The following is a 26,760-nucleotide window of genomic DNA, read 5'->3' on the forward strand; positions in this document are numbered from 1 at the left end:
CTGTGTATGAAAACGTAATTAACAACATTTTACGGTAATTTTTTCCAACTTTTAAATTCGCTGGAACGAGGGAAAATCTGTGGGGGTCCTGCCAACGCAAAATGGCATAACTTATGGCCTCGTTTGCTCACTTGTGTTTTTTGCTTTGTGCAACGGCTGCCTCGACAATTAACTCACTTAAAATACTTTTGCCCTAGAGTTGCATTTAATGATTAATTTTGCCTTTTTCCGTCAGAGTGGCAACAAAAAACAATTGACTGCAGGCTTTGCTTTGATTGCCAAAACAGGAATTAATAAAATTAATATGGAATGGCCCATCAAAGTCAATGATTGGCCGCTGTTCTCAAACAAATTGGGGCCCGTCGTAAAAAAGAAAACTATTTCCATGCTCAATTGATAAAGTTCGTGGCCCCGAAGAGAATAAAAACCGGCTGCCTCAAAAGGGAACTTGCCACTTGAACTTTTTTAGTGGAGGAGTAGAGAGCATAATTTAAATGAATATGCCAGAGGGCAAGCAACAAAAAAATGTTTTTCAAGTGACTCACTTGGGGATTAAGCTGGTTCATTTATGCAGAGGTTTGCTGTCCAAAACTGGAAATAGTCATATAAATTGGGGCAAGTCAGAGATGATTGGAAGAGCACAGGCCGGCAAATTGGCATAGCTCTAAGTCAAATATATTTATTGAGGTCTCAGACAACAAACAAATGTGGAAAATGGTTCTTTGGTATTGAATTCAAATAGAGCAGCTTTCGTTTGCTGCCTAATAAGACAGGTTTGAAAATGCCTAAAAATAAAACTGACGCTGCTAGAAAAATAGTCCGTTTAAACTCGAATATTTAAGTTGATATATATTTTGTATATTCATAAAAAGCAGAACTGTTGAACTTCAGTTGCTGTAAGATGCGAAAAAGTTTAAATACTAGTTTGGTTTTCCCTCGCGGGTCAACCGTATTATTAGGGTTAATTTGTGGGTTCTTTGGCCGACTTCTTTGCGGCAGTTTTCCACATACGCTCCCGGTTGCCACGCTTCTTGCATAACATATTATGGCTGCCCTGCCTGCGTGGATATATGTAATTATGCCTATTTCCTATGTGCGCCACATTTCCATGCGAGCTGCGCTGGTATATATGTATATACATATATGTTAATGCACATATTTTTTAATGCCACTTAAAATACAAATTGCCTGGATCTCAGTCTGAATGGCACACGTAGGGCTGCAGGGCTGTAGGGCTGCAGAGCTCCCCATCCGCCAGATACTATACGCTATATTCGTAATTGTCTCAATTATTCACCAAAATGAGCCGCCATGCAACTGCATTTGTGTGTTTGCTACTGATTTCATATGCGCCTTGTCTGCAGAATTTGCTTGCCACCAAAACCACCCACCGCCACCGAGCACCGCCGGCCCCTTAACCCTCGAATGGCACCCCCTTAACCCGTCTTATCCGAGCTGTTTGCATTTGGGGCAAGAGCGCGCGCGTTGCAAATTACATTTGTATGCGTTTTGTGCACGCATTGCAATCGCTTGCATATAAATTGCGCCGCAAATGCAAAGCCACAACAATTGTTGCCTCCGTACGTTGCAGCACCGCCCCTCTCCACAGCCCACACTCCTCAATCCACTAACCCACCATGAGCCTCCCCCAAATCCCCTGGATCACCCCTTCAGGCAGTCATTAATGCGCCCGCCATGATGATGACTATCTTATGCTTATGCATGTTGACTTCGACTACGGCTCCCTGCACACTGAGCGAAATTAGTTTCTCGTATGGCATCTCATTCATAAGTACTAGCTGCGATGAAGAGATAAAAACCATTTCATCCCCACCAAGTTCTTTCTGATTTAAGCACAGTTGAACAATATTTTTTAAAGCCATACTTGTTACTATACAAATCAAATTCTCAGTGAGAAAGGGGCATGAGGCAGTTGCAATTCAGACGGCGCCTGCTCCACATTTGGCAGTTAAAGCCGACTTGGAATGCTGTTTGCTGTTTGCTGTTGGTTGAACGCTGATGACTTGATGTTGACTTCGGTCGATTTATTTGCTGAGCTACGATTTACATGAAAATTTACCACACAAATTTAACCAAGTCTGATCCACGCCCCCTATGCCCCGCTTGTGCACCCAACCCTCTTGGCACTGCAATAAAATTGTTTTTTCGTTGGTGGCCATTTCGGCGAGCTAACTGGAAACTGGCCAAGAATGATTTGGACTTTGGCTAGCTTGAAATCTGTGTAATTAGTGCCTTCCCCTTCATTTGATGTGGCTAACCCCCAAACTACTCGACTACGTCTGCGGTTTATGGCTGGTCTCAAGCTGATTTTTTCGGAAGTTAATGCCTTTGGGTCGAATTTAAATAACATTAGCCAATATCCGGTCGGGAAATCGGAATGCAAATTGTAAATGGGTAGTCGTTGAAAAACATAGCATGACTCATAAAAAATATTATTTTATGTATAGCATATATAATCATTAAACCAGAATTGCCATTAAAATGTGCCACCCCTTTTTCTTTTTTAAATAGTTTACATACTTTACATTTATGTTTTGAGCAGAAAATAGTCCATTAACGTGTCTTTCAAATTAATTGAGGTTTAAATTAAAATTGCAAATGCCGCAAATAGCAAACATTTTCATAGCTGCGACTGAAAAAATGATTAATAAATAATTAAAAGTCAATTAAAAGCAGCCATCAAAGACGGCGACGACAGGCAATTGTCGCAAACTTTCACCTGAAAATGGCCACGACCACTTAACGCCCTCAAAAAGGTTTAATAAAATATGAATTGTATAATTTGCAAGACCGACAAGACTAAAAACGAAAATTACTTTCGCCCGGTAAATTAATCACTGCCAAGCGATGAATTTTCCTAAGGCCAGTGCAATCAATCTAATTACTGTCAATTTGCTAGCGACTCACTGCGAGAAAAGCAACGACACTCGCACTTCAGTTAGCCATTCGATCTCCCCACCTTTTCCACACTCAAAGTGCAACGCACCGAATTTAACTGGAAAACGCTGTCAACTGAAAATGGAAAGCTAACATCTATTATGCAGGCGACTTCGACTCTGGTCTGTCCAGTTTTCCACTCTTGGACTCCCGAACCGAGGCAATTAATTTACGAGCTCAGTGAACATGGGCTTAGCTTTCACATCACTCGTGGCAAATAGATAAGAGCCTGGCCAAAAAGTCGGTTTAATCCATGGCCTGGCCTACACTTGGATCTCGCGTCAGCTTTATGGCATTTAGCTGTTGCTTTTTATGATATTGCCACTGCTGGATATTTGCTGGCAACTCGGCCACTCCGCCTGTAAGTGGCTCTAATCCTGTCCAGCAGTTTGGCAGCAGTGACCCCGGCAGAGCTGCCGTTTCAAAGTGAAAGGGTTTTAGCCCGAACCGCAGTTGGCCATTGGCCACAGAGGCAAACAAAACATTCGAAACGAAACAAAACGCTTGGTTGTGTTGCCATTTTCGGGGTCACTTTGCAATCGTTTGTTTGTTTTTCCTATAACACTGCAGTGCTCCAACATTTTCATTTCCCCCCTCTGACCAACATCCATAGCATTTTCCGTGCTCTAGTGTAGAGCTCAATGTTTGGCTCAAAGCTAACTAATCTTCTGACATTTTTGAACCATTTTGAACCAGCATGCATAATATCAAAGGCATATACTATTATTTTGGCCCACAGAAATGACAGGTTCTCATTGGCTGTTACTCTGAATATATTTAGTGTTATATATGTTTTCTAGTGTCATGTTTAGTTTTTCCACCTTTTTTTATTAAACATCTAATGCAATCTTACTAATTAACTTGTTCTACATAAACGAAATTTATATTTCCATGCTTAAAAAGGAGCTCTGTTTTAAGCCCTTGGGGCAGACGTTTGCCACTCATTCAATTCCACCAAGCTGTGATCATGATGACAAAAACTCTTTTGATTTCCTACCAACTTTTACAACGGAACTCACTCATACACCGATTTTGCTCAGGTTTTTCCCGCCCCGCCCACTTTCCGCCTTAGCAAGTGCTGTGTTTGGGGTGTGGCATCAGGTGGAAATGGCAGCCTTTGTTTTTCCATTTGGACATGCAATGCCGCACTTTTTTGTCTCCTCTCTGGCAACACTTTTCGGTGTTGCTTTCAATTCTGTTTGTTTTGTTGCCGTTTTTATTATTCTTTTTTTGTGTTTTGTGTTTTTGGCCTCTGCAGTTTCCTTTTTTGGCATCGGTAGTTGTAGTCGAGTTTGCCATTTCCGTGGCGCTCATGCGAATAATTTTGCTTGGGGCTGTCGCCGAGTACGAAACTATGGGGGCTACCACCCCCAAAAACCCCACTTTTTACATTTTCTTTCCTTACTCCACTCTATCAGTTGGAAAAAGTCGAAAGTCTGAAGTGAAGCCAAAAACTGGGGGCCACCGTGACGTATGCGCAATGTGACAAAACAACAGCAGCAACCACAACAGAGAAGGAAAATGCCAAAAAAATATTGAACCTAAATTGCAAAATGTAAAGCATTCCAGATGGTGTGGGGCATTTTACTTTGCTTTTAATTTTCATGCAAAAATCAAAGTTCGTTTCGGTCTGTTTTCTCTGCTTACATTTTCCAGAGGAATATCGGGAATTCCCTCACCGTTTTAAACCTTAAATTATGGTCTTACATTGACAATTGTCACATGGCTGGACATAGCATCGAAACTGGTAGGAGAGTGGGACTTTTCCAGAAAAGCCTGGGCGGCTTTCCACGATTGAATGCCCCCATTTCAGGGGCTCCATTCTCGTTCGTGAGTGGACAATGGCTGTGTTAAAGAATCCGTTTTCCACTTTTTTCTGGACTTTTTCGCCGGTCTTTTGTTAGGGCAACAACGTGTTAATGCTGCTGCACAAAAATGTGCATTGGAAAACCTTTAAATATTTTTCTCTTGCATTTTTAACTTTTTTCCTTTTCTTATTCTTCTTGTGTTTGTATTTGCCTTTCGTTGATGTTGAAGTTTATTTATCTAAGTTTAAGATCAACACGAAGGCAACCCCTTGAGAAAGTCCAACGCGGGTTTCCTCCCCCTTTTGCAACATGCAATCATGCACCACCTGCTGCTGCTGGTTGTGTTGGTGTTGGTGTTGCATGCACGACAGCAACGTCAAAAACACGCAGAAAAAAATGAGGTCACTTCGCTATGGTAGGATTAATAATGACATAAATATTGCTGCAGGATTTGCAAGGAAGTTCTTATTTTCCAACTTTAAAGATTACGCACTCTATTTATATAACTTCGAACTTATATTTAATAATTTCTGGAAATCTAACTACAAATCGCTGTTTTGTTTCCTGTGCATCTGCACCAACAACATGTGGGAGTGCCTTCAGCGCCATCATCGTCGTCATCATAAATGGCCGATGCACAAAGCTCACGTTCTCCTCGTTACGCGGGTCTGCTTTTGCCTTCTCAGTTTTCCCTGGTTTTTCTTTCATTTTGTATTCTTTTTTTTTTTTGGTTTTCCAAGCTTGGTTTTTCCTTTACTAGTGGTCCCATATGCCTCAAAGTCGTTGCTTCTGGTTAAAGGTTTTTAGCACGGAGCCACTCTCCGCACTTTTGCGGCCTGGAATTGCCTGTCAGGCAGTCAACCGTTCTACCTCTTTCTACCTCAGTCTCTAAAATATTCCCTCCTCTTTCTATGCACCGCCACCCCTCCCTTTCTACTTCACACCGAGAGTTGGGGCATTAGGCAATTTCTTGCAGGCACATTACACGATTTACTTTTCCATTTCAAATTCGAATTTCAAGCCATGCAAATTGCCGAGCGGCACAGGGGGAAAACCCTCTGAGAAATAGACAGAGAAAAGTAGAGGCCCTGGTGAAAGAGCAGGAGAGAAAGGCAAGTTGGGCTAGAAAGAAAGAAACAAATAAGAATTTGTGGCTACCACAATGCGGCCAATGATGCACGCACAGTGTGTTCAAGCCGGGCGAAATGAGATGGCAATTTAATCGCAATATGGTGAATGTTTCATTAATGGAAATACATGTGTTTTAGCGGACAACATTAAATTCAAACATATGCTAGCAATAATTGAACCATACAGTTAATGCAAAAATTTCTGCAGAAGTCTTTCGATATGCCCGTTGAAATTTTAAGTTTCTTTCATACTCGTATATTGATCGTATTTTCTCTTGGTATGAGAGAAGTTGTCTGCCAAACTTTAACCACTGTCCAAGGCGCCGAGCACAGTCCCACTGTGCCTAGGCAGACTTGGCTGGCTTCTGCTTCCCTCGCTGCATTTAATGCACACGCTTGAGGGAGTTTATTGAAAAGTCTGTCGTGCCAAAAGCATTTCCTGCCCCTCGGTACAGCTCCCCCAACCAATCGCGATGTTATACAAAAGACAGGTAATACCTATGTCGAGCATATTGGGCTGGGGGTCCATTGTTGCCACTCCAACACACGTACGCACGCACACACACACTGGCAACGCAAACGGCCTCCGTAAGTAGCTCTGCGATTTGGCGGCTATAGCTTTCGATTCAGAGATCTTATGAATGCGAAGCATGCCGATAAGATTTCCTCCTTATTTTTCCGCCTCCATCCCAGTTCGGTGATAAGCGAAACGTGTTTGGGACGCGTTATGGGAGGGGGAGCGGAGTGTCGAGGAATGTCCATGGCGACGATGATGGCGATTATGAAGATGGAGATAGAGGTTGGAGATAAAGATAAAGATGCTGCTGCACTGGGGATTCCTCGACGTTCCCAGGTTTCTCGGCCGCCCTTCCATTCACATTTTCCTCCTTTTTTTTATTGATTTAGTCTAAAGTTTTCTGCACTTGTGCCATCGCCATTGTTCGACTTTGGCCCTTTTGTTCGCCCAGCGAAGTGATTGGCTGCGTATGGGAATTGAACGCGAAAATAGCTTCATTATTTAAAGTAGATCCCCAGTGCTGACTGCCGGAGATGTGAATAACTTCGCAATTGAGCTGTGCTCCAGGGACGGACTTCACTGAGTGTGGGCCCCGTAAATTGCCTAAATAATTTGTATGCTTTTGGGAGACTTGGAGCATGTGCGTGGGACTTGGCTAAGTGCCGAGCAGTCCACGAGAAGGAATTTAAAAACGGGTTAAATAAGTGGTGATGGGGTGTTGGATAACTTTCCTTAATTCGAATTTTTTCGGATATATTGAGAAAGGTTTGAGGCAGTTGAAGTTCCGTAGGCTTTGCATTCAAAGCGAAACCAAACTTAAATAATTAGGACGTACAAATGTATAACCATAATTAATCACTGTCATAACAAAATATAGGTACAAATAAAATATATCATTTTGGCTCCCATGGAAATTGAAAACTTTTCTGCTCACAAAATAAAACAACAAGCTTTGGCAACAGTCGAAGCCAAAGTTCAACTGCCAATCTCGAAACCGGCGCACTCAATGCACAAAAATGGGAAAATAAACGGGAACAAAAAATGAGGGAGTGAGCTGGAAAAAATTTGTTTGAATGTGTGGCAAAAATTTGTCATCGCTACAGGAAGCCGGAAACTAGCAACAGTTGCTGTATCTGCTGCTGCCAAAGAACTTTTGTTTGTTTTTGCAAGTAAAACCCCAGATCCAGCACACACCGGTCCCCTTTTGTAGCTTCTGGTTTCTGGTATTTCGCCATTTTTTATATTTTCCCTGCCTGCAATCATTGCAGGTTCAATGTACCTGAAATACAGATGAGAGCAGCCAGAACATACATAATGTATGTAAATTATGGCATAACAAACAGCAGCGCGAAGCTAAAACGGTGGGGCGGATTGGGTGGAAAGTGCAGGAGAACGCAAAGTGCGAAAGTTACCATATTAACCACCTGTGGCTGCTTTTTCGCCCTTTCTTGGCAAAATGAAAACGTAAAAAATAAAACAATAACAAGCTGCGTTTATTATGTGTCTGCTGCTGATGTTGTTGTTTTTGTCTCTAGCTAGCTGTCTAATGGGGCGTATGTGTGATGCACACAATATTAAGTAAATAAATGTTCTCGGAGGAGCCTGCGGCGCCTTTGCATAGGAAAATAACTTGCTTTGACATGAGAAGTTTCTTTTGTTCTTATTCTTAGTCGTGGGGGATAGCTTCTCCATCTGCATTTCGCTGCGAGGGAATGGGTTTTGACATGAAATGAATAACACATGAGCTAAGGATATTTCAGTGCACAGACAGCGCATGATGGAGCATTTTGCGGAAGATTCTGCTTAATGATTTAACAATATTTTTGAGATATTTTACAGTGATACTAGCTTGTTCCCTATTAAACATACTTTTATTATGCATAAGTAAAAACACCCTAAAGCAGCATACAAATTTTAAATTCAAATTTCTTTTCGTTACAGGTATGTATTTCCTCCATCAGCATCCGATCAGTGAAAAGCTCCCTTTCAATTTAATTAAAAGTCAGATAATCTACACTTATAACTCAAACATTTGCTCGATTTCAACTTAGACTCCAACTCAGGTGAGAAAAAATGAGGGTATGGAAGTGTAAAAGCTGCGGAAGCAGAAATCAAAAATGCAAACGAAGAAAAGTCGCGGAAAAGGCAGAATCGCAAGTAGTAGCACTTTGCTGGTGGGCAGGGTAAAAGTGAAAAGCGAAAAGCAAAAAACAATGAAAAATCTTTGCGCCAACAATTAAGGCGGTGAGCGAAGGAGAGGTGCTGGCCAAAGAGTGAAAATTCGAGGGGATTCCCACTCAGCTACAGGCCATTTCTGGACAATTGGGTCAACAGGGGCCATCAGCAGCGCCACCTAGCGGCGTTAAGCGAATTACAAGCAAAACAAAAAGAAGTGCCAGAGCCAAAGTGGCATAAAAATAGAAAAACCATTCTCAAACGCCTGGGATTGCATACAAAGTGCAGTCTCCGACCATGGATTTCCCTCCCCTCCTCCCTTCCACCCATCCTCGCCCATTTTCCTTGCTTTTCTTTCCACCTCTGTCTAGTGTTTGCAATTAAAATGAGGCCAAGAATGGGAGCCATAAAAATGGTAACCAGAAAGTAAGTTTTCAGGTCTGCGCGACCAAATGAAATTAAAGAAAAAAGAATCTTGCTATGGCTTCGTTCCCTCTCCTTCCTCACATGTGAATGTCCGTGCTGCTGTCTCTTTCCTCGGTCATGCTTGACCGTAAAAGTAGCGTTCCTGACCCAGAAACGTGCCAACTGGTCCAACACGCATTCTCGACTCTTCGCCAGCTCCGAACTCCGATTGCGATTCCGATTCCTCCAAACTCAAAAGCCAGCAACGCTGACTATGATTGTGGCAATGATGACGGTGATGGCTTTCACATTCCAGAGGCTCCGCCGCTGTTCACTTGACCAAGCTTACTTCCATTCGCTGACAGAATTTATTCCGACCGACGCGAGTTTTCACTGAGAAAAAATGATTACAAACTGCAAATGGTTTCACAATAACTTGTTTAACAAGGCGCATTAGCTACCCTATGACAAACCTTGAATGGGGCTTTTCAAATATTAGGCATCTTCTTGAACAAAAAGAACCGCAGAACACCAATTCAGCCAATCTAAATTTATTGAAGTGCATACTCTACCCTAGCCAGTCCCGAGCCTCCAGAGGCACTCAGGCCACTTTCCTGACAACCATCCACTTGGTTTACTCAACCTCCAAGCGCTTTTGGTCCCCAAACAACCCACACACAATTGCAGTTTATTGGATTCCAGTGCGAGTTATCCGACTGTCGCCTGTCGGTGGTACAATTTTGTATTTTCTAAACATTTTTACATTCCATTCCCCGCGTATCTGCCCAATATCCGCGCTAAAACGTTTAGCGCTCTTTGTTTGAAACGAGTTTAGTGGAAGTGTTCAGCTCGACGCTTCGCGGTCAAACACTCTCTGTTTGCATTTTCCTTTAGCCGAACACACCGACTAACAGACAAACAGACAGAGAGACAGTTTTCCCCCACAGCAAAGACTCGCTTAGCGTAATTAAAGTTTTGGGGTTTTTCCGGGCGAAAGCAAATGAACATTTTTCTCTTCTAGGGGAATTAATGAAATGCGATTTTAGCCATTTTAAAATGCTTAGATAGCAAGTAAGTGCTGCAGATGCAAAGCAATTGACTAATTGTATTTCACTTGTACAGTATTAAGCACAATATTTGCTCAAATTCCCAAATTATTAAGTATAAGTGGGGTTAAAAATCAAAAGTCCTTCCACAACGAATAAAAAGCTTCTCTTGCTGTTTTTTTATAAACCTTTTCAAACTGTCTGTTATGCAATGATAAATAACCTCAGCCAAGTAAATTACCAAAAAAGTGCACGAAAAGAGCGTGAAGAAAAATGAAATTAATATAGCTCCCTCGCTTTTATGAAGAAGCTATTAATTAGCGTTGCTTACTTTCGGCTAGACACGCACTTTAATATCACAGCACCCAAGAAATAAAAGGAAAATAATACAAGAATACAAGATTTGGTTGTAAATTATGCTCATCTTTGAGTGTTTGGAAATATTAGAAGCTAAGACGGAATGAAGGAAACAAAAGTCGCTGGCTGGCAAATTGACTTTCACTTTAATGATGTCTTTAGCAATAAACTCGTAAATTAATATGGAAAACTAAAAGGCATAAAAGTGGAGAGGGGCTGGATAAAACAGCATTGACTGTCAGTAATAATTTATTTATATTTTTTTCGCCAGAGAGAGAAAAACTTTCAAATTTGAATATATGAAGTGCACGTGCATCGACTGCAGTTTTCTGTGCCCCTTTTGTTTACTTGACCGGTTTGCTGGTTTTCTGGTTTTCTTTTCCAAACGCAGACCATGACTTTCAATTGGGGAGCGGTTCGGCTCGGCTCCGTTCGGGTTTGGGATTGGGTTTTTGGTTTGACTTTGCAATCGGAGTCGCCATTGTGTGCCAAGTTAAACATGCAAATGTTTCGCCCAGAGTGTCTGCCATGAGTTTGCCATTTGTCTGTCGGATTTTCCGAGGGGTTCCGTGTACCGGGGCCATAACCATAACCATAACCATAACGAAAGCCCCAAAGGCAGGCGCAGTGCCATAAATGTCTTGTCCATCAGAATGTTCTATTTGGGTTACAGTCTCGACTCTCTATACTCATATATCCATCCGACATTCGGGACTCGCCTTCATTTTGCCTGCTACTGACTTCTCCCCCTCCCGCCAAAAATTGACACTTGGACAATGCAAGTTCGGAGCTTTGATTTGGCCTATTCATAAGAGCGGGGAAAACACCCTCCAATTGAGTTATTAATGCTTATTTCCAACCGACTTTGTTTTCTGGGTAGGCCATATTTCGTCCAGATTTATGACTCTAATTAGTTAAATATTTTCCCTTTTGTTTTGTGGCTTCGCAACATGCAATCCCCAATCCCAGATCAGGATTTTATGTGATTTATGGAACACATGTTGAGAGGGGCGCCTTTCTTTTAAATGGTCAACTAAGGCAATTGCCCGCAAAATGTAATGCTAATAGCACCAAACAGTCGTGTTAATTGCATAGCGTTGAAATAGCCAGCGATAAAAACGAAAACACTACAAGTGATAGTAAGAAAAAATGAAAGAAAGGGTAGGAGCACTCTTAAAAAGCCATCGAGAACGGTAACATTTCGAAGTGGTCTATAAAAGTGAATGGATACTTTTTATGATATTTTTAAACTAAAAACCAAAATACTCTATAAAGACAATATTCATTTCCTATCCAACTCTTTTAAAATATTAGGTTACGAATAGTAAAAGCTTTGCTAGATTACGAAGGTGATATTAAAATAAGAAATATATTTGCTTTATTGCACAACTTGAACATTTTGTTCAATCGTTTAACTTAAAGTCCCTTCCTCAATACCCTCAATGCAACAGAGTAACCACACATTCCACATGGCGATTGCAACGCCTGCTGTTGCAGGAAACATTTGCCACCGCCAGCATGCAACATCGAAAGCCGCTGCAGCAACCTGAAGCGATTGTTCAAGGTTTTCGCATAGAAAACATATTTACAAAGTGGCATTTGTGTGCTTGTTAGCAGCTACTATTATTAAATTTTCTTTTGGCTTCATGACTTTTGCCGAGCGTATCTTGCGGCTATTTGTTGGACGTTGCTGGGCGGTTACCATTATCATTTGTTGCCTGGCTTCACTTTAAATAATCATTGGCTCTTCAAATTGTTTTGTGTTTCGGTTGTATTTTACTCTTTCTTTCTTTACCTTTTGCTGTGTAATTTTTATCAAATTTCTGGTGCTTGTGGCTGATGCAGTTGCACAATGTGCAACATTTGTGTGTTTCCCAGGGGCTGGGGACAATGCGAAGATGACGTTGATGAGCTTTTTATGGCCCAGCCATTAGGGGGCGTGGTTGAAGGGGGTGGGGGGCGGAGGGGTCTGCGCATTGTTTTGTGAGGCATTCGTTGTCGCTGTTGCAAGTTGCAGCATTAGCCTCTCCTCGCCATGGTTGTCATCTTGATGTATCTGCATCTCCCTACCACGCAACCGGTTTGGGCGTGCCAGTTTGCGTGTGCCAGCAATTTGCCTGAACGTTTAACGATCTGTTTATGGGGTATCTCGTAGGGTGCCCACTTCTTGAAAAAGGAAAATTAAACTTTTAGGAACCCTTTACTTTCAGTCCGGCCTTTGCTAGCAATCAGCTACTCGAAATCTAAAATCGTTGGTTCTGTTTTCTTGCGTTCCCCTGCTATTTCTTTGATTTTCAAGTGGACAGCTTTGCATAACTGAAGCCGCATAAATTCAAATGAAGTACTCCAGCTGGATGCACAGCATATGTCGAAAGATTTCTAAGAGATTTCAAACAATAGTTGGCCCTATACAATAGTTTTTTTCCCTGTGCTGCCTACCTATTGCCTTTGTCATTCAAACATTCTCTGCTTATCCGCTCATCTTTCTATCTGTGGTCTGAAAGACATGAATTTCTTGTTAGACTGCTGCATGAGTTTTTAAATTTTTTATATTTTTTTTATCGATGCTGGTTGAGTTCTACTGCACTTCTGATGGCTAGTGTTGACCGAGAGTCAATAATTCTACAAAAGAAATCGTCGCTGCCTTTGGGCACCCACATCCACCAACACGCTCGATTAAAGCTGAAAATATATCTACAGCTCGCCCTCTTTTCCATTCATCTTTCATTTTCATGCACTTGGCATTTCTTTTTTCTCCTTCATCGCCCTGCTTTGTTTGCTTCCCATTCCCAATGCTCAACCCTGGCTATACCCCTTTTTTTCTCGACCGCATTCAAATGCTGTTTCAATGCCAAAGCTGCCCTCTTTGCATTCCGGCAACTTTCGAATGCCTGCAGTCAGGCTTGTCGGCTTAGGCCGCACTCTTTTAGCCAGCTCCCCCTGATTTGCACCCCCTTGCCACGCCCCTAATCCACCACCCCGCCCCTCAGCCATCTCCTTTAGCCCTTCTTGATTCGTTTCTAGCCCACTCCAATTCATTCCACTCCATTCCTCACAATGGCCACATACACGCTCTTCATTTCGAATGCTTTTCCTGCCTTCTTATGTGCACGCCCTTGTTTTACACTACTAAAAAACACTTCTTAAAAACTTTAACAATCTGGGTCATTACATAATATCAGTAGACACGGTACAAAAGTCTAGTTTACAAGTAATAAACCGCTTATACCGGAAAACTAAAGTGTACGATTATGTACAATTATTTAAATAATATATGAATTAAGTCAGCGTCATTTTAAAAGAACTATTTAAAACTTATTAGTTTGCCAAACTGAATACTCAAATAGGGCACGAACATTATATTGCATTCTCTGCGCTTACACGAATAAAATTTCCCCATTTGAACTTACTCCTTTCTTTGCATCAGTGTTGGCTCAACCAGTTTCGTGTCTTGCGAGTTACGGTAGTCATGTAGGCCTTGTAGGTTTTAAGTCCTGCAGCTCATAGTACTTCCTTCCTGGTTGATTCCGGGCCCCGAGGACTGGGATCCGAAGTCAGAGTCAGAGCCAGAGTTTCGCAGTTTATTCGTTTATTCGTCACTCAAGAAGCAAGTTTGGTTGTTCTCGGAAACGTTTAACTCCGTTGATTGATTGCAGTCAGCAGTTTTTTGTGCTTTATGCAACATTTATTTGCTGTTATGCGGTTAGTCACAGGTCTTAGACTAAATCCCTTTCCCTTATTTTCCGAGCTTTCCTCTTTTCCCAACTTTGTTTGGCTATGCTAATGCATTTTTTGCCGGCAAAGTTTTTGTTGCCGCCAGTTATCTTTAATTGGCTTTTGAGTCATTTTATTGTTGGTCGTAACAATGTTACGTTGTTTGTGTTCTTGTTTTTGTTCTTGTTTCCTCTGAATGTTCAACATATGCCCATAGCTATAGATCAAGTTACATAAACACACACACACGCACAGATACCACCATGTGCACAATCAAATTGACAGGAAAATACGCCTACAGACCCGCCCACAATTTTATAATTGGTTAAGTGCTATCCCCTTTTCTCTTCAGTGTGTTCAATGATTCATGACTAAAGATTTGAATTTGTTTTCTAGGCTGGAAAATGTTTTGATTTTCTATTGCGTGGAAAGCTCAAAGGGGAAGGCTTAACTGGCAATAACTTCTTGGTCTTACAAGAATTTAAAATGTTGTTTGCATTTTTAAGGCATATTGCTGAAGTGTATATTTGGGGCTCGGCTTTCAATATTAATATAGTCAAAGGCACAATATTTTCATGACTGTTTAGCTAAGGGAAATCCGGTGCATATGTGCGCTATTGTTTAATTATTATCGGTACGAGATTAGTTTCCTTATTTTTTAGAAAGCTTTCCAGCTCTATACATTTATAATATTTCTATAGAGGCATTGAACTCAACTTTCTTTGATGGAACAGCCCACACTAATGAAGTGAATTATTAACGACCTTAGAGTCAACTAACCAGCACTGTTAAACATCATTCAATAAAGTTGCATCGATTAAATTCGAGTTTTAATTAAATCCCGCTTCAACTGCAGGATCCCATAATTAAGAAGTGACTAGGAAAAAAGCGGAGGAAAACCAAAGCGCACTGAAAAAAAATAATATAGAAGGCTGAGTACTGCAAATTAAACACTAATCGAAAACGGACTCTGGCCGAGGGAACCGGTGGCTCTGCCATTCGTTTATTGGTGACTTTTTAGTTACGGAAATTGATTGACATAATAAAATAATCCTTGAGAGTTAATTGAAATGGACGAGGCGGCAATGTGATAAAGAGGAGCAAAGCGTGCGCTCCATTTGATAGACAGCTGGATCAGGTGAGACAGGTGCGCAAAAAGGGCAGCAGAAAACAGAGGGTATAAAAATGGCAAAGGCAATGGGGAAAAAAAATTACAGCAAATAAATGAAATTAATGCGACTTTTATTGAAATGAAATTTGCCGTAAAAACAAAGCTAAAAAGCGAAACAAAAAGGAATTGTGACAAAAAGAAAGAAACACTCAATGGGCTAATAAAAGTCCGAGAAGGACGACTCGTAAATTCGATTACTCGCCAGTTCGATTCCATTCTACTAAGCAACAATGTAATCTTTAAAGCTGCTTGCCTTCAATTGAATTTCAAAATTATTTTCCCGAAAAGGATTGAGGATGCAGACCCCGACTTATTTACCATCAATCAACGGGGCAAACAAAGCCAATAGCAAGTTCAGGCCCGGGAAAAACTTGGCTATAATCTGCCCAGGGGCTTACAGTACGAAAATTTTAATTATGCCCGGCTTAATGCTGGAAAAACTTTTGCTACGGTCAGTTTCCCTCGCCCTCTGCCTTTTGCATCTCCCTTGACAACACAACTCAAATAGCTAAACTTTCGCAACAATTTATTTATTTGCCAAAAAACGAAATACAACAAGCATCTAAGGAACCAAAAAAAAAGCGAAAGAGAAAAGTTTAATTTGGAAAACCCTTTTTTCACAAAGCTCTAGAGATTTTCCCGCCGGCGACCGGGGAAAACTGTCAACCAATTTTAATTGACTCGCAATCCCCAAAATACAAAACAACTGCTTAAAAGAGACAATATCAAATACGCATTACTTTCTGCACCCAATTTTAATTGGCCTTGGACCCAGAACATTGCGCACTACGAAGTTGGGGTAGGGAAATTTATTTCTGCCCACTCTGGCGTAAAATTAAGGCACAAGCTGTCTTGTATTTTCCTTTCGTTATTTTTATTTCCGTCTCAATTGCTGCACTAAATACTTTGCACAAACATTTCACAAAACTGAAGCGAAGCGAATGTGGGAACCAGTTTTTGTACCTCCCCGGAATCGCGTGTCCCAGCTCAGACATATGTTAATTTCTGCCTGAACTCCCGACAGGATGATACTTTTATCAGCCCTTTCAGCTGAGTATAGCCATTTCGCCTTGCCTGTTAAATTAGCTAGATATGCTTGTTTCCAGCATTTTCAACGCTCAAGCGAGAAAACCGTGGCTAAATCAACATTTGACCGGGGTTTGCGAGTTAACAAGGCTCGACAGCTGTCTTTCGCTAAGGGATGAAATTGCAAGTCAATCTGTGAGGGTTGTAAGCCGATAGAGAGGGCTAAGATTAGGCTACAAGTTAATCAAATTATAGCGCAGAAAACCATGTAATTATGGTTTGTAGCTTTTGGATGTTTTTGATTAAGTAACTAGTTGAAAATGCTTATATCTACAGTTAGTAGTTTAAATGGCAAAAAATCTGCAACTATAAAACGGGAAGTTATATTCTGGTTTTTAAAAGAACTTATCTATTTTTTTTATTATTAATGTCTTATCTGCTGGCAGCAGTTGCAGCAAAGATCTTTTAAAAAATGCCTTCCAAGAACAAACATTTTTATTTTATTAGCTTTTTTTCATTAGCATTCCAATAAAATGAAGTACACAATTTAAGCTTTTTATTCTGGCATTGCGACTGCTCTTCACCAGTGTCAGTACTGTGAAAATGGGAATAACTACTTAGCCTGCCAAACTATTTAGCGACACAAGGTTTCCTCCAAGTAGTTTCGACGATGACTGCGACGATGAATGAGACGAAGACTGCGACTGGGACTGCGACTGAGACTTAGAGCTCGATTGATCCAGTAGCGAAGAATTTCCGTTGTCTGCCTGCCGTCGTTGTGATCCAGATTTTGATGACTGTGATGACGAACTCTGCGAATTTGCTGAGTTGGTGTGTGAGTTCGAGGAAGAAGTTTTCCGTATATGCTCCGTCCGGAATTGCTCCTGCTCTTTCAATCGTTGAAAATCGGCGCTATTATCAGTCTGCGAGCCAAAGGCTCCAGCTTCATGACCCTGCTGTGACTCCAAATTCTGTTGAAAATCGGAGCTTTGAGATCCAATAGAATGCAAGTCCTGCAATAATTTGGTCTGAGAACTGGAGTCACCGGATTGTGACTGAATTTGTAGCTGCTGTAGATTGTTGATTGGTTGCCTATTCTGCAAAAGGTTTAATAAATTTTGATGTTTTCTGTGAATTGTGTTTTCTGGCTCAATTCGCTCGTTTAGATTATCTGCAGGTCCAGGTATTAAATAAATAGTGTCCTGGGGACTTTGACCGGCTATTGGCATTTGTTCCATTAACATGGGTAGTTTTACCAGTTGCGATAGACGAAGATTTTGATCCCGCTTCAACTGTAACTGCGGCTGCGACTGTGACAGAGAGTTGGATTGTGACTGCTGCAACTGTATCTGGATTTGCGAAGCAGATGGCTTATTTATATGTTTCTGTTGAAACTGTAGAAGGTTTTTCAGCTGTAACAGGATTTGCTGTTCTAGCTGCGACGGCGATTGTGGCTTTAAACTGGGCTGTAAGGCAGATTGGTCAGCCAACTGGTTCTGTTGCACTTGTTGAAGTTTTCGCAATTGCAAGAGTATTTGTTGTTCTTTCTGCGGCTCTAATTTGGAGTGCAGCTGGAGAAGTTGCAAATTTGACAGGATCTGTTGCGCTCCCTCTAACTGTGACTGAGAGGCAGATTGCTCATCTAATTGTTTTACATGCCCTTGTCGAAGTTTTTGTAATTGCAACTGTATTTGTCGCTTTAGCTGTGACTGCAACTGCGATTCAAATTGCGACTGTGAGGCAGATTTGTCATCTAACTGTTCTTGTAGCAACCCTTGAAGAGTTTGAACCTGCGACTGGATTTGATTACCTAGCTGTGACTGCGATTGTGACTGTGTTTGCGACTGTGATTGTGACTGGGATTGTGACTGGGATTGTGACTGGGATTGTGACTGGGATTGTGATTGTGATTGCGACTGTGTGTTAGATTGGGATTCTGATGGTGATTGAAGCTGAGATTGCTCATCTGACTGTTTTTGTAGCAACAGTCGCAGTATTTGCAACTGCGTCTGTATCTCTTGCTGTCGCTGTGACTGCTCTTTTAAACGCTTTTGTGACTCGGAATCGGACTGCGACTTTGATTCTAATTCCTTTGTCTGCGATTCTAATGCAGGTGGGTTTTCGACCAGTCGAATATTTTGCACTTGTGACTGGGATTGAGATTGTGAAGATCCAGATTGTCTCTGGGTCTGGGACTGAGACTGAGAATCTGCATATATTTCACCGATTTTATACTGAGGAATCGTTTCCAAATTTGGAATATTTGTTCCTTCTTTTAGTACTTGCCCATCAAATCTAATATTCAAGTTATTGTTTTGAACTTGTGCTTGTTTCTGTTCTTTTTCTAAGAGCTCCAGGGACTTTAACTTAGGAAACGGCAATATCTGCCCGCGTATTCCTATCTCATTTTTCTGAGATATAGTATCGATGCTTGGAAAGAATATGGGCTTAAGTATCACCTTCGGTTGATGCACGTGAATCACTCGTGAAGACTGTAATGTTAATATACCTTATTTCCGGATTTAGATTGGTGGAAACTATCTAATTACCTCGGGTTTTTGGGTCACTTTGGGTTGCTGAACTTCAATCTGTGGGGATGTGTGTTCAAATGTCGGATGAATGATGTCCCTTATAGATTGGCCAATTTTTTCAAGATTTTTCCTGAGACAATGTGTGCACAAAAAAGATTCACTGGGCACCAAACTGCCGAGAAGGATTATTGCGACAAACTGTTGCCACGTCAAAGTCCACATTTTTGGGTCAAGTTCTCCCGGTAAAGCGAACATCAAATTGAAAATATTTCTTATATAGGGCCTGGGGGCATAACACCGTGAAATAAAATAAGCCATGCTTAACGTGTGTTTTTTACCGAAGATAAGCCCATTACTATGCTTTTACATCACAAAAGGTTATAGATCTCGAAACCTTGAGGTTGAGGAAGTTCTGACCAAAAAAAAGTAGATTGTTAATCGTTTTACTTAGAACCTTATAATCCCTTTTCTTGTTGTCGGACCTGTCAAATAAGAATACATTTAAATAACAGTTAAGTTTAAACAAATTTAATAAAGTTCCTAGTAACTTAATTCCCATTTAAAACACCCCCAAGCCCATTACCCGTAACAGCCGCAGTGCATCTTGAAAAAAAGTATAAATTAAATAAAATGTAAAACGGGCCTGAACTTGTTGAAAAAAACTTAATTAAATTGAAGGCATTGAACGATGCAACAACTTTACAACGCTGTGCAACATAAATGGGTAAACTGTATGGAAAAAAAAACATATATTGATTAATAAAAATGGAAGAAAGAAAAAAACGTGAAATATATAAGTGGAGGCTGAAACTGAAACGCAGTCTCTTCAAACGGCTGACTCAATATAAATTTTCCGAAACTGCTTGTGTAATGTGAGAAAAGCAAAGTTTTCAGTCTGATTGTTTTGAGTTGCCTGCGTGGGGAGGGGGAAAACTATTTGGCGATGACAAAAGTCGGTTTTTTACCCGGTCCTAAAGATATTGCCTGCGGGGCGTTCGTCTATTGTGATTATGCGATGGCATTCCGCTCTGACAGCAAACCCAGGGGGCAATCTGCAGTCAAGTCAAGCCGCACCGAAGCAACAAGCAACAACCTCGGCTCCAGTAACGTGCAACAACAGCAGCAGCAACACCAGCAACACCAGCAATACCAGCAACATCAACGTCAACAGCAACTTCAACGCTTCATTACAAAAGTCTGGTCAGGAAGGAGGCGTTTCCCAAAAGAGACCAACGAGAAATGAAAAGCCCGATAGTGAGAAAGAAAAAGTGCAAATAGCAAAAGTCTCTGTACTTTTCCTTCATCTTCAACTTATCTGGCAGATACAATTTTCCAAATTGCTAAGTTACTCTCTCATGGCAAAAGAAAAGCAAAACATTCGGAGGAAAACCAGATGACTGCTTTCTGCTCGAGTCTCGAGTCTCGGCAGGTGGCAATTGAAATTATGCAACAGTTTTCAGCAAAGTTTAAGTGGGAAAGCTCTCTGGGCAGCCACAACATTTCGCAATTCTCTCACTTATTGCGGATTTTGTTTCTTTTTCGTCTCTGAACCTTGACATAGTTTTATTTAATTGAGCAAAAGAACCCATATAATGGAGTTAACTCCACAACCAGCTGCTAATCAGCCCCTATCTAAGACCTCATCAAAAAGCAAACACTGTTGACAGGGAGGGATAATAACAGGGAGTTAGTTTCAGCTAGATCTAGATAGCTGTGGCAGAGTCATTCAATTAAGGCAGTCGAGAGACTGTCACATCTGACATTTATTAAAGTGCAATTGTTGACAGTTCCTTTCGGGGAGACCCATTACATTTGACTCCTATTTCTATATGTGTCCTTTCTGAAGGTATACAGGTACAAGATATGTGCTCATGGGTTGCGTTGTCATGCGGGCTTTTGTTGGTTGCCAATTGTTGTCAGTTCTGCTTGGAAAATGAGTGTAATCTGCGGTTAGTTATCGCCCGGGGGTGTCTCGGGAAATTTTGAATGGTTTGAAGTAAAGGGAATTGGCCTACTGCTGGGCTTCTGCGTTGAATGGCCTAATAAAGTTATTGACAAGAAGCGGCTCTCACTAATTTCCAATTATAATCGCACAGATGAGCATTCCTAATGAGAATATGATCGGTCACATTAAGCCCACTCAAAAAAATATACCACCAAATTCTTTTCTCAAACAAATTATATCTTCAGAATTTGACTGTCAAGATTTATGCTATATTGACAAAACATGTGCACAGATAAATTAAAAACAGAATATCATTCGTAAATGCAAAATAAAAGTAGCTCATTTGGTACATATTAACAAAGTCTATATGAATTCATGATCTGCTGAATTCGTCTAGCTAATTCTACTTCACTCTGTGCTCAGATTTCACGTTGCACACAAGCAATTTCCTTCCGGCGCACTATCGATGCCAGCTCAGATTATATATATTGCCATTAGAGCGTATATCTCGGTATAATTCCTTTAAATCTGCTCATCCCCAACATATCTATGTATATACACGTGAGTTGGCTCTACCAAACAGTCGTGTTGACAGTGCATCTACGGGACCTCCGTCTTTCTCTAATCGCCAGTCTCCAGCTGAGCCAGCAGCTGAGTTTTTCCTGACGCTGCTTCCACTTGAATAGCAGGCTGTTAGCATGTTGCAACATTGCGCACACTTACACGCGTCCCCCTCAGGAGTTTCCCAGCACCACTGCAACCATTTTCCGTCTCAACTGATGTTGCTGCTGCTTTTGCTGTTGCCAGTGTCATCTGTCAATATTGATTTAAAATCAATTCATCTCCCGTTGCGCCAATGTCTGATTTTCGATGGTCCGAGCGCACAGCTTGAGGTTTTCATTAGCCGGGAGAATTTTTCACCAATTTCCCCCTCTAAGCAGACAAATTTTCCGCCATGGCGCTTAAAGCATTGCTAAACTTTCGCAATTCGGAAAAATTTTTACTCCTTCTATTCATATTATTCATGTGGAACTCAACAGAATAGGGCTACGGCTGTAAGAAGTTAAACCAATTTCTAAAGTCTCACCTTACTTCTTTAGACGCCCCAGGCGAATGCATCTTGAATTAATCAAATTTAGAGCCTCAACGACGCACCTAAAAATAAAATGGAGAAAATGTAGTTCATGTGTAGGACTGTGGGTCGATGGCGACGGCCGATCCCTCATTCTCGGCGTTCATGACACTTGTCCATCAGTTGGCCAAACAAAACGGGTGGAGGCGTCATTTGAGACGTGTTCACTCCACCCAAAACGACAGCGATGACGATTACATGGCGGACACAACCGGGAGAAACTACTGAAACTACTGAAACTACAGAAACTAAAAAGCAAAAACCAACCACCCACCCGATCCAGCGACTCTGACACGAGTTCAATGCTCCTTCGCAAATATGCAAATTCCAGCTCGATGCGATTCCAGGCTTTTTGTATTTTTTTTGTATTTTTGTGTTTTTTTTTTTATTTTGGGTAGCGCACGCACAGCCAACTTGAAAAGCGGCTTAAAGTTGTTCCACAGCCTTGTTATTTAAGAATTACTGGGTAAAAATAACGTTAACTTCGCTCTCACCCATGCAAGGACCCACTCGCAATGCAAACGAGTAGAAAATGCGCTTTTCATTTGCGATTCTGGACCCTCCGACTCCTCATTTCAATTGCATTCTACGACGCTTAACATTTTCACTACCAAAATGAATTGCACACACAACGCACTCATATCAATAAATTTTCGCACAACAAAAGGAGACGGGAAAAGGGCTTTCCACTACCGGGGGAAAAGCCATGAATGACATGAGGACTACAAGGCCTCGGATAGCATTGAAAATATATTATTAAATGGAATGGCCATTGAGTACCGAAAAATAAATTTAAAAAAAGGTGGACTGCTTGTAAATGTTACACGACAGTATTGCGGGAAGGCGGAAATAATTTTTTTCTTTATTTACTTGCACTTTTTTTATATTGAAGAGCTTTTCGTAATTGGTTTTTGATTTAACACATGCTTAATTCAATTGAGACAAATTTTTGCTTGTTCCTAATGAAACGCATATAGATATAATAAATTAAAGAATGTATTTACCCATTGTGGGACCATCTAAGCTTACTTAACTTTGTAAATGACATTTTAACCTCAAATCTAAACCTGAAAAGCTTATTTAGAATCCTTAAATTGTTAAACACAAAACCTTTTGCATATATTTCCATTTGCCGAACTAGTTGAAACAAATTTTGACAAATATCAACACAAACACAAAGTTTTCTGACAATAACAGAAATTGACAATTATAAAGCAAATTGTGGGCAAAAGTAAATGAAATTAGTTTACTGGTTTATAAGCCCAATTCAAATGCAAAATGCCTACACACAAAACTTTCGTCACACATGTTGGCCATAAAATTTGCATACACACAACTACAACCCTTTATGACTTATAGAGAGTCCCCAAAAATGTAATCAACATTCGCCAAATGTACCATGTGAATTTAAATTTGCGATTTAATTAAATCAAAGCATAAATTGTCTGAACTTTAAATGTGGTTGGGGCATAGATGGCCCCAAGGAAAATGATTTTGGTCGGGTTTTGTGTTAAGAAAGATATGCACGTGTTGTTCTTACAAATGAGTTTCCATTAAACGCAGACAATTGAAAATTCAATTTTAATAACTCTTGGTGTGTGTGTGTTGACATTTTGATTATCCATTAGATAACTTAATAAGGAGAGAAGTCATTTCCCTGAATGATTCATAATTACTCAGAAGTCATTTCCCTGAAGAATTGATAATTGTTCAGAGTCTTTGTCGGCTACTATAATCGTTAAATATAGTCCCACAGAGCTGTAAAACTATTTCGGGTTCTTAAATCTTTAGATAGATTGTATCTAAAAAGTAACTAAAAATTTGTTGACAGTTTCATAATATATGTATAAATGGAAAACATAAATGAAAACGCAACATAGTCGTTGCCGCAAGTTGTTTTGTAATACATTTTGGCCTACGTTGTTGGCACCTTAATTCACTTAGACGGAAAAACTTGTAAAAATGTAATTCCATGAAAATGCCAAGACAGCAGAAACATGTAAACTAATTTCAGTTGAGTGACATACATGGGAGCAGAGGGAAGGTAATGGTAAGGTAAATGCTGCATGTGCAACATGCACATACACACACACGTGCGGCCAATTTTGGGAAACAGAGAATTTTAAAGTTTTGCATCTCTAATCAAATTAAGCAAGAGGCCAACTAGAAAAGTTTTCCAACACCTGTGACAGCCCCTTTCGGACCTCCCGATTCATTAAAATTCCCATGAACAGTCTACCCCCACTTAAGAAGCCTTTCATCACCTGTTTCCGCATAGGGTTTTAGAGACCCAATTTACTTAAATAATTACTGAAGTTGCCTTAGCCAAAAAATTTGAGATTTATGTGCCTGAAGTGCAAAACTTTTAGTGTCCTTTCTTAAGGGACATTTCTCAGGGTACAGTTTTTGTATAAGTTCAAAACAAAATGTATTGAAAAACTGGACGTTTTTTGCCTAGTGTTTATTTTAAGTCGGAAAGAATTTAGTATTTTATTAATATTAAATAGCGCAGTAAGATTGTGAATAAGTTTCGCTAGTTCAAGGTTTTGCACCCATGTTGCGAAACATTGTTGTCGCTGCAACATTTTGCTTAGATACATTCGCAGGGGTGCAAATTCACCCCTAAAATTGTTTAGCAACTTTTTGTGAATTGCAGCCAATGGAAACTTTAGATATTGGGATCTCTTGGTGTGATGATGTTTGCTTTCTGGGATGATGATGTTGATGATTTGATGAGGATATGGTGGATATAGCGGCAGATTGCTCACCCTGAAAAGCCGCAGGAAACCCAATGGCCATCACAGGTTTCTGTGGCCCTCAACGGTAAAAGTAAACGCAATTTGGTAAGCGAAAATTTCATTAGAGCTAGCGAAATTTAATAAACCCATAGCGACATCGTGCGGATGGCAAAAATGGCAGCACAGTAAACATCAGCTTGAGGTGAACGGCAACCCCGGGGTTAGAAGCTTGCCATGTCCGCACCTTATCGAATAAAAAAGGGAAATGGTGGAAAAACCTTCAACAGTTGAAAATTAATTTTTCCAACACAGGGGTTGTGATAGTCGTCGTTTTCAAAAAAGGGGGATAAAATATACATATGTATGTACATATCTCTAAAATTGTTCATGGTACAGCTTGTTTAGGGTAAATTCTTGGCATATTTTTGCGTTCCATTTGCATTGAGGTCATAGGTCACACATTTCTCTCACACGGCGGGGCGGCGACCATTTTTGATTTATTCGACGCGCCCCGACACACAAACATAAAATGGAAATTTATTGGTTGCACCACACCATTTTCCGCAAAAAGGTGAATCAGAGACAAAAAAAAACCTAGCTTTACTTTGTGGATTTCAAAAATGGTGGCTTAGCTGGGGTGTGTGGCCCAAAATGGCTTTGATGTGGGTTAGGAAAGCATAAGCTTGTGCTAAGGATAACGAATTGCTTATATATCGATGATAGTCTAGTACAAACGATTTTTACTTTTTATTGTTTATTGAAATTAAAGAGATACGACATAGTTTCAATTAAAGCAGATGCACCACCATTCATCATGCCAAACAAAAAAAATAGCACAAATAGATTCACTAAATAAGTATGTCACTTAGAGCTTCACAAATTGGCGGGGAAGGCAAACTCCTATTCATCACTTTGTGTTGTAAGGAGCTCATTTAATTTTGTCGTTCAATTGCGTTCAATACCCCGAGTCACAAAATGCCACCTCCGGATTAACCCGTTTGTTCTCACTTAACCCCCTGGTCCACACCTTGTTAACAGCTATCTAAAATTCTATTCGCTTTGGTTGGCAATCAAACTATGCGAATAGATTTGAATGTTTTGAACGTTACAAATTGAAACCCTCATCTGTGAGTGAGAGAAGTTTAGAAAAAGTCCCGAGGACATGTAAAAAATCCGACTTCAAATGCGACTTCATTAATTTGGATGTGCAAAATAAATACGTGAAAAATTCTCTCATTTTTTTTGAACAATTTTTGGGGTCTTGGTTATCCCAGTCGTTGGCTTCCACTGTAAATAAACGTAATTTGTAATGAAAATCATCGCGAAATACAGGCATCAAAAGTTGACTGTGGCGCTCCATTTGGGCCACGGCTTGTGGCATTGTTGGCATTCCCAGTTTCCAGTTCCCCTGTTGTTTCAGATACAGTTCTGCTTTACTTTTTTAATTTTTTTGTATTTTTGCATATGAAATATTTCATGATGGCACTTTAAAGCTTTGTGTATATAAGGTGTGCTCGGTTTGGCGACGGAAGGGCAATAAAAATTCCGCAATGGCGTTAGCTTTGCATACGTACAGCAAAAAGCCCCAACACTGTCACACATTCCCAGTATTTTATTTAGTTTCTTTTACAATAAAATAAAACTAAAATCATAAAATATTTTTTTCACTATTTACGAGACTATTTATGCACCAGTCAAGATCTCTTTTCTCTTTTGCCGTAACTCCATGAAATAGTATTACTGCACGCGATTCCCCTGAAAGCCATTAACCCAAAACAAGCCCAAAAAAAAGCGTGGAGATACGGTAGCTGTATCTCTATACCTCCCTAAGCCGCAAAAGTTTTCGTCGGCAGGAGGGGGTGTGCGAAAATATTCTGGCCCCACAGTAATTAGAGTAATAAGTCGAGATGTATGACCCATCCGTGTGTTTCTGTGCACATATGTGGCTAGATGGGGTTTTGGAATGTATCCTTCCATTTTATGCCAAAGTCTAGCCCCGTTTTTTGGCTGGCTATTTCTTTATTTGATATCAGTTAAGTGATTATTTTCTCTTATATGATGCGTAAAATTAATTTAGTTATTTTTTTTGTTTCTTTACAGGTAATAT

The 26,760-nt window shown here is 40.5% G+C and overlaps 2 protein-coding genes across 7 annotated transcripts in view; one reads left to right on the forward strand and one right to left on the reverse strand.

Moving 5' to 3' along the window:
• Window positions 1-26,760, forward strand: part of LOC6529570 (fasciclin-3) — a 71,998-nt gene that overhangs the window by 18,934 nt on the left and 26,304 nt on the right. The window lies entirely within an intron of this gene.
• On the reverse strand, window positions 16,842-19,103 carry LOC6529572 (accessory gland protein Acp36DE). Its single transcript, XM_002090533.4, has 2 exons — window positions 18,857-19,103; window positions 16,842-18,799 (listed from the first exon to the last, which is right to left on the reverse strand). The coding sequence occupies exons 1-2, from the start codon at window positions 19,091-19,093 to the stop codon at window positions 16,925-16,927; spliced, it is 2,112 nt and encodes a 703-aa protein (XP_002090569.3). The 5' UTR covers window positions 19,094-19,103; the 3' UTR covers window positions 16,842-16,924.

The sequence above is a fragment of the Drosophila yakuba genome, chromosome 2R, assembly GCF_016746365.2.
Source record: "Drosophila yakuba strain Tai18E2 chromosome 2R, Prin_Dyak_Tai18E2_2.1, whole genome shotgun sequence".
In the NCBI taxonomy this organism is placed as follows: domain Eukaryota; kingdom Metazoa; phylum Arthropoda; class Insecta; order Diptera; family Drosophilidae; genus Drosophila; species Drosophila yakuba.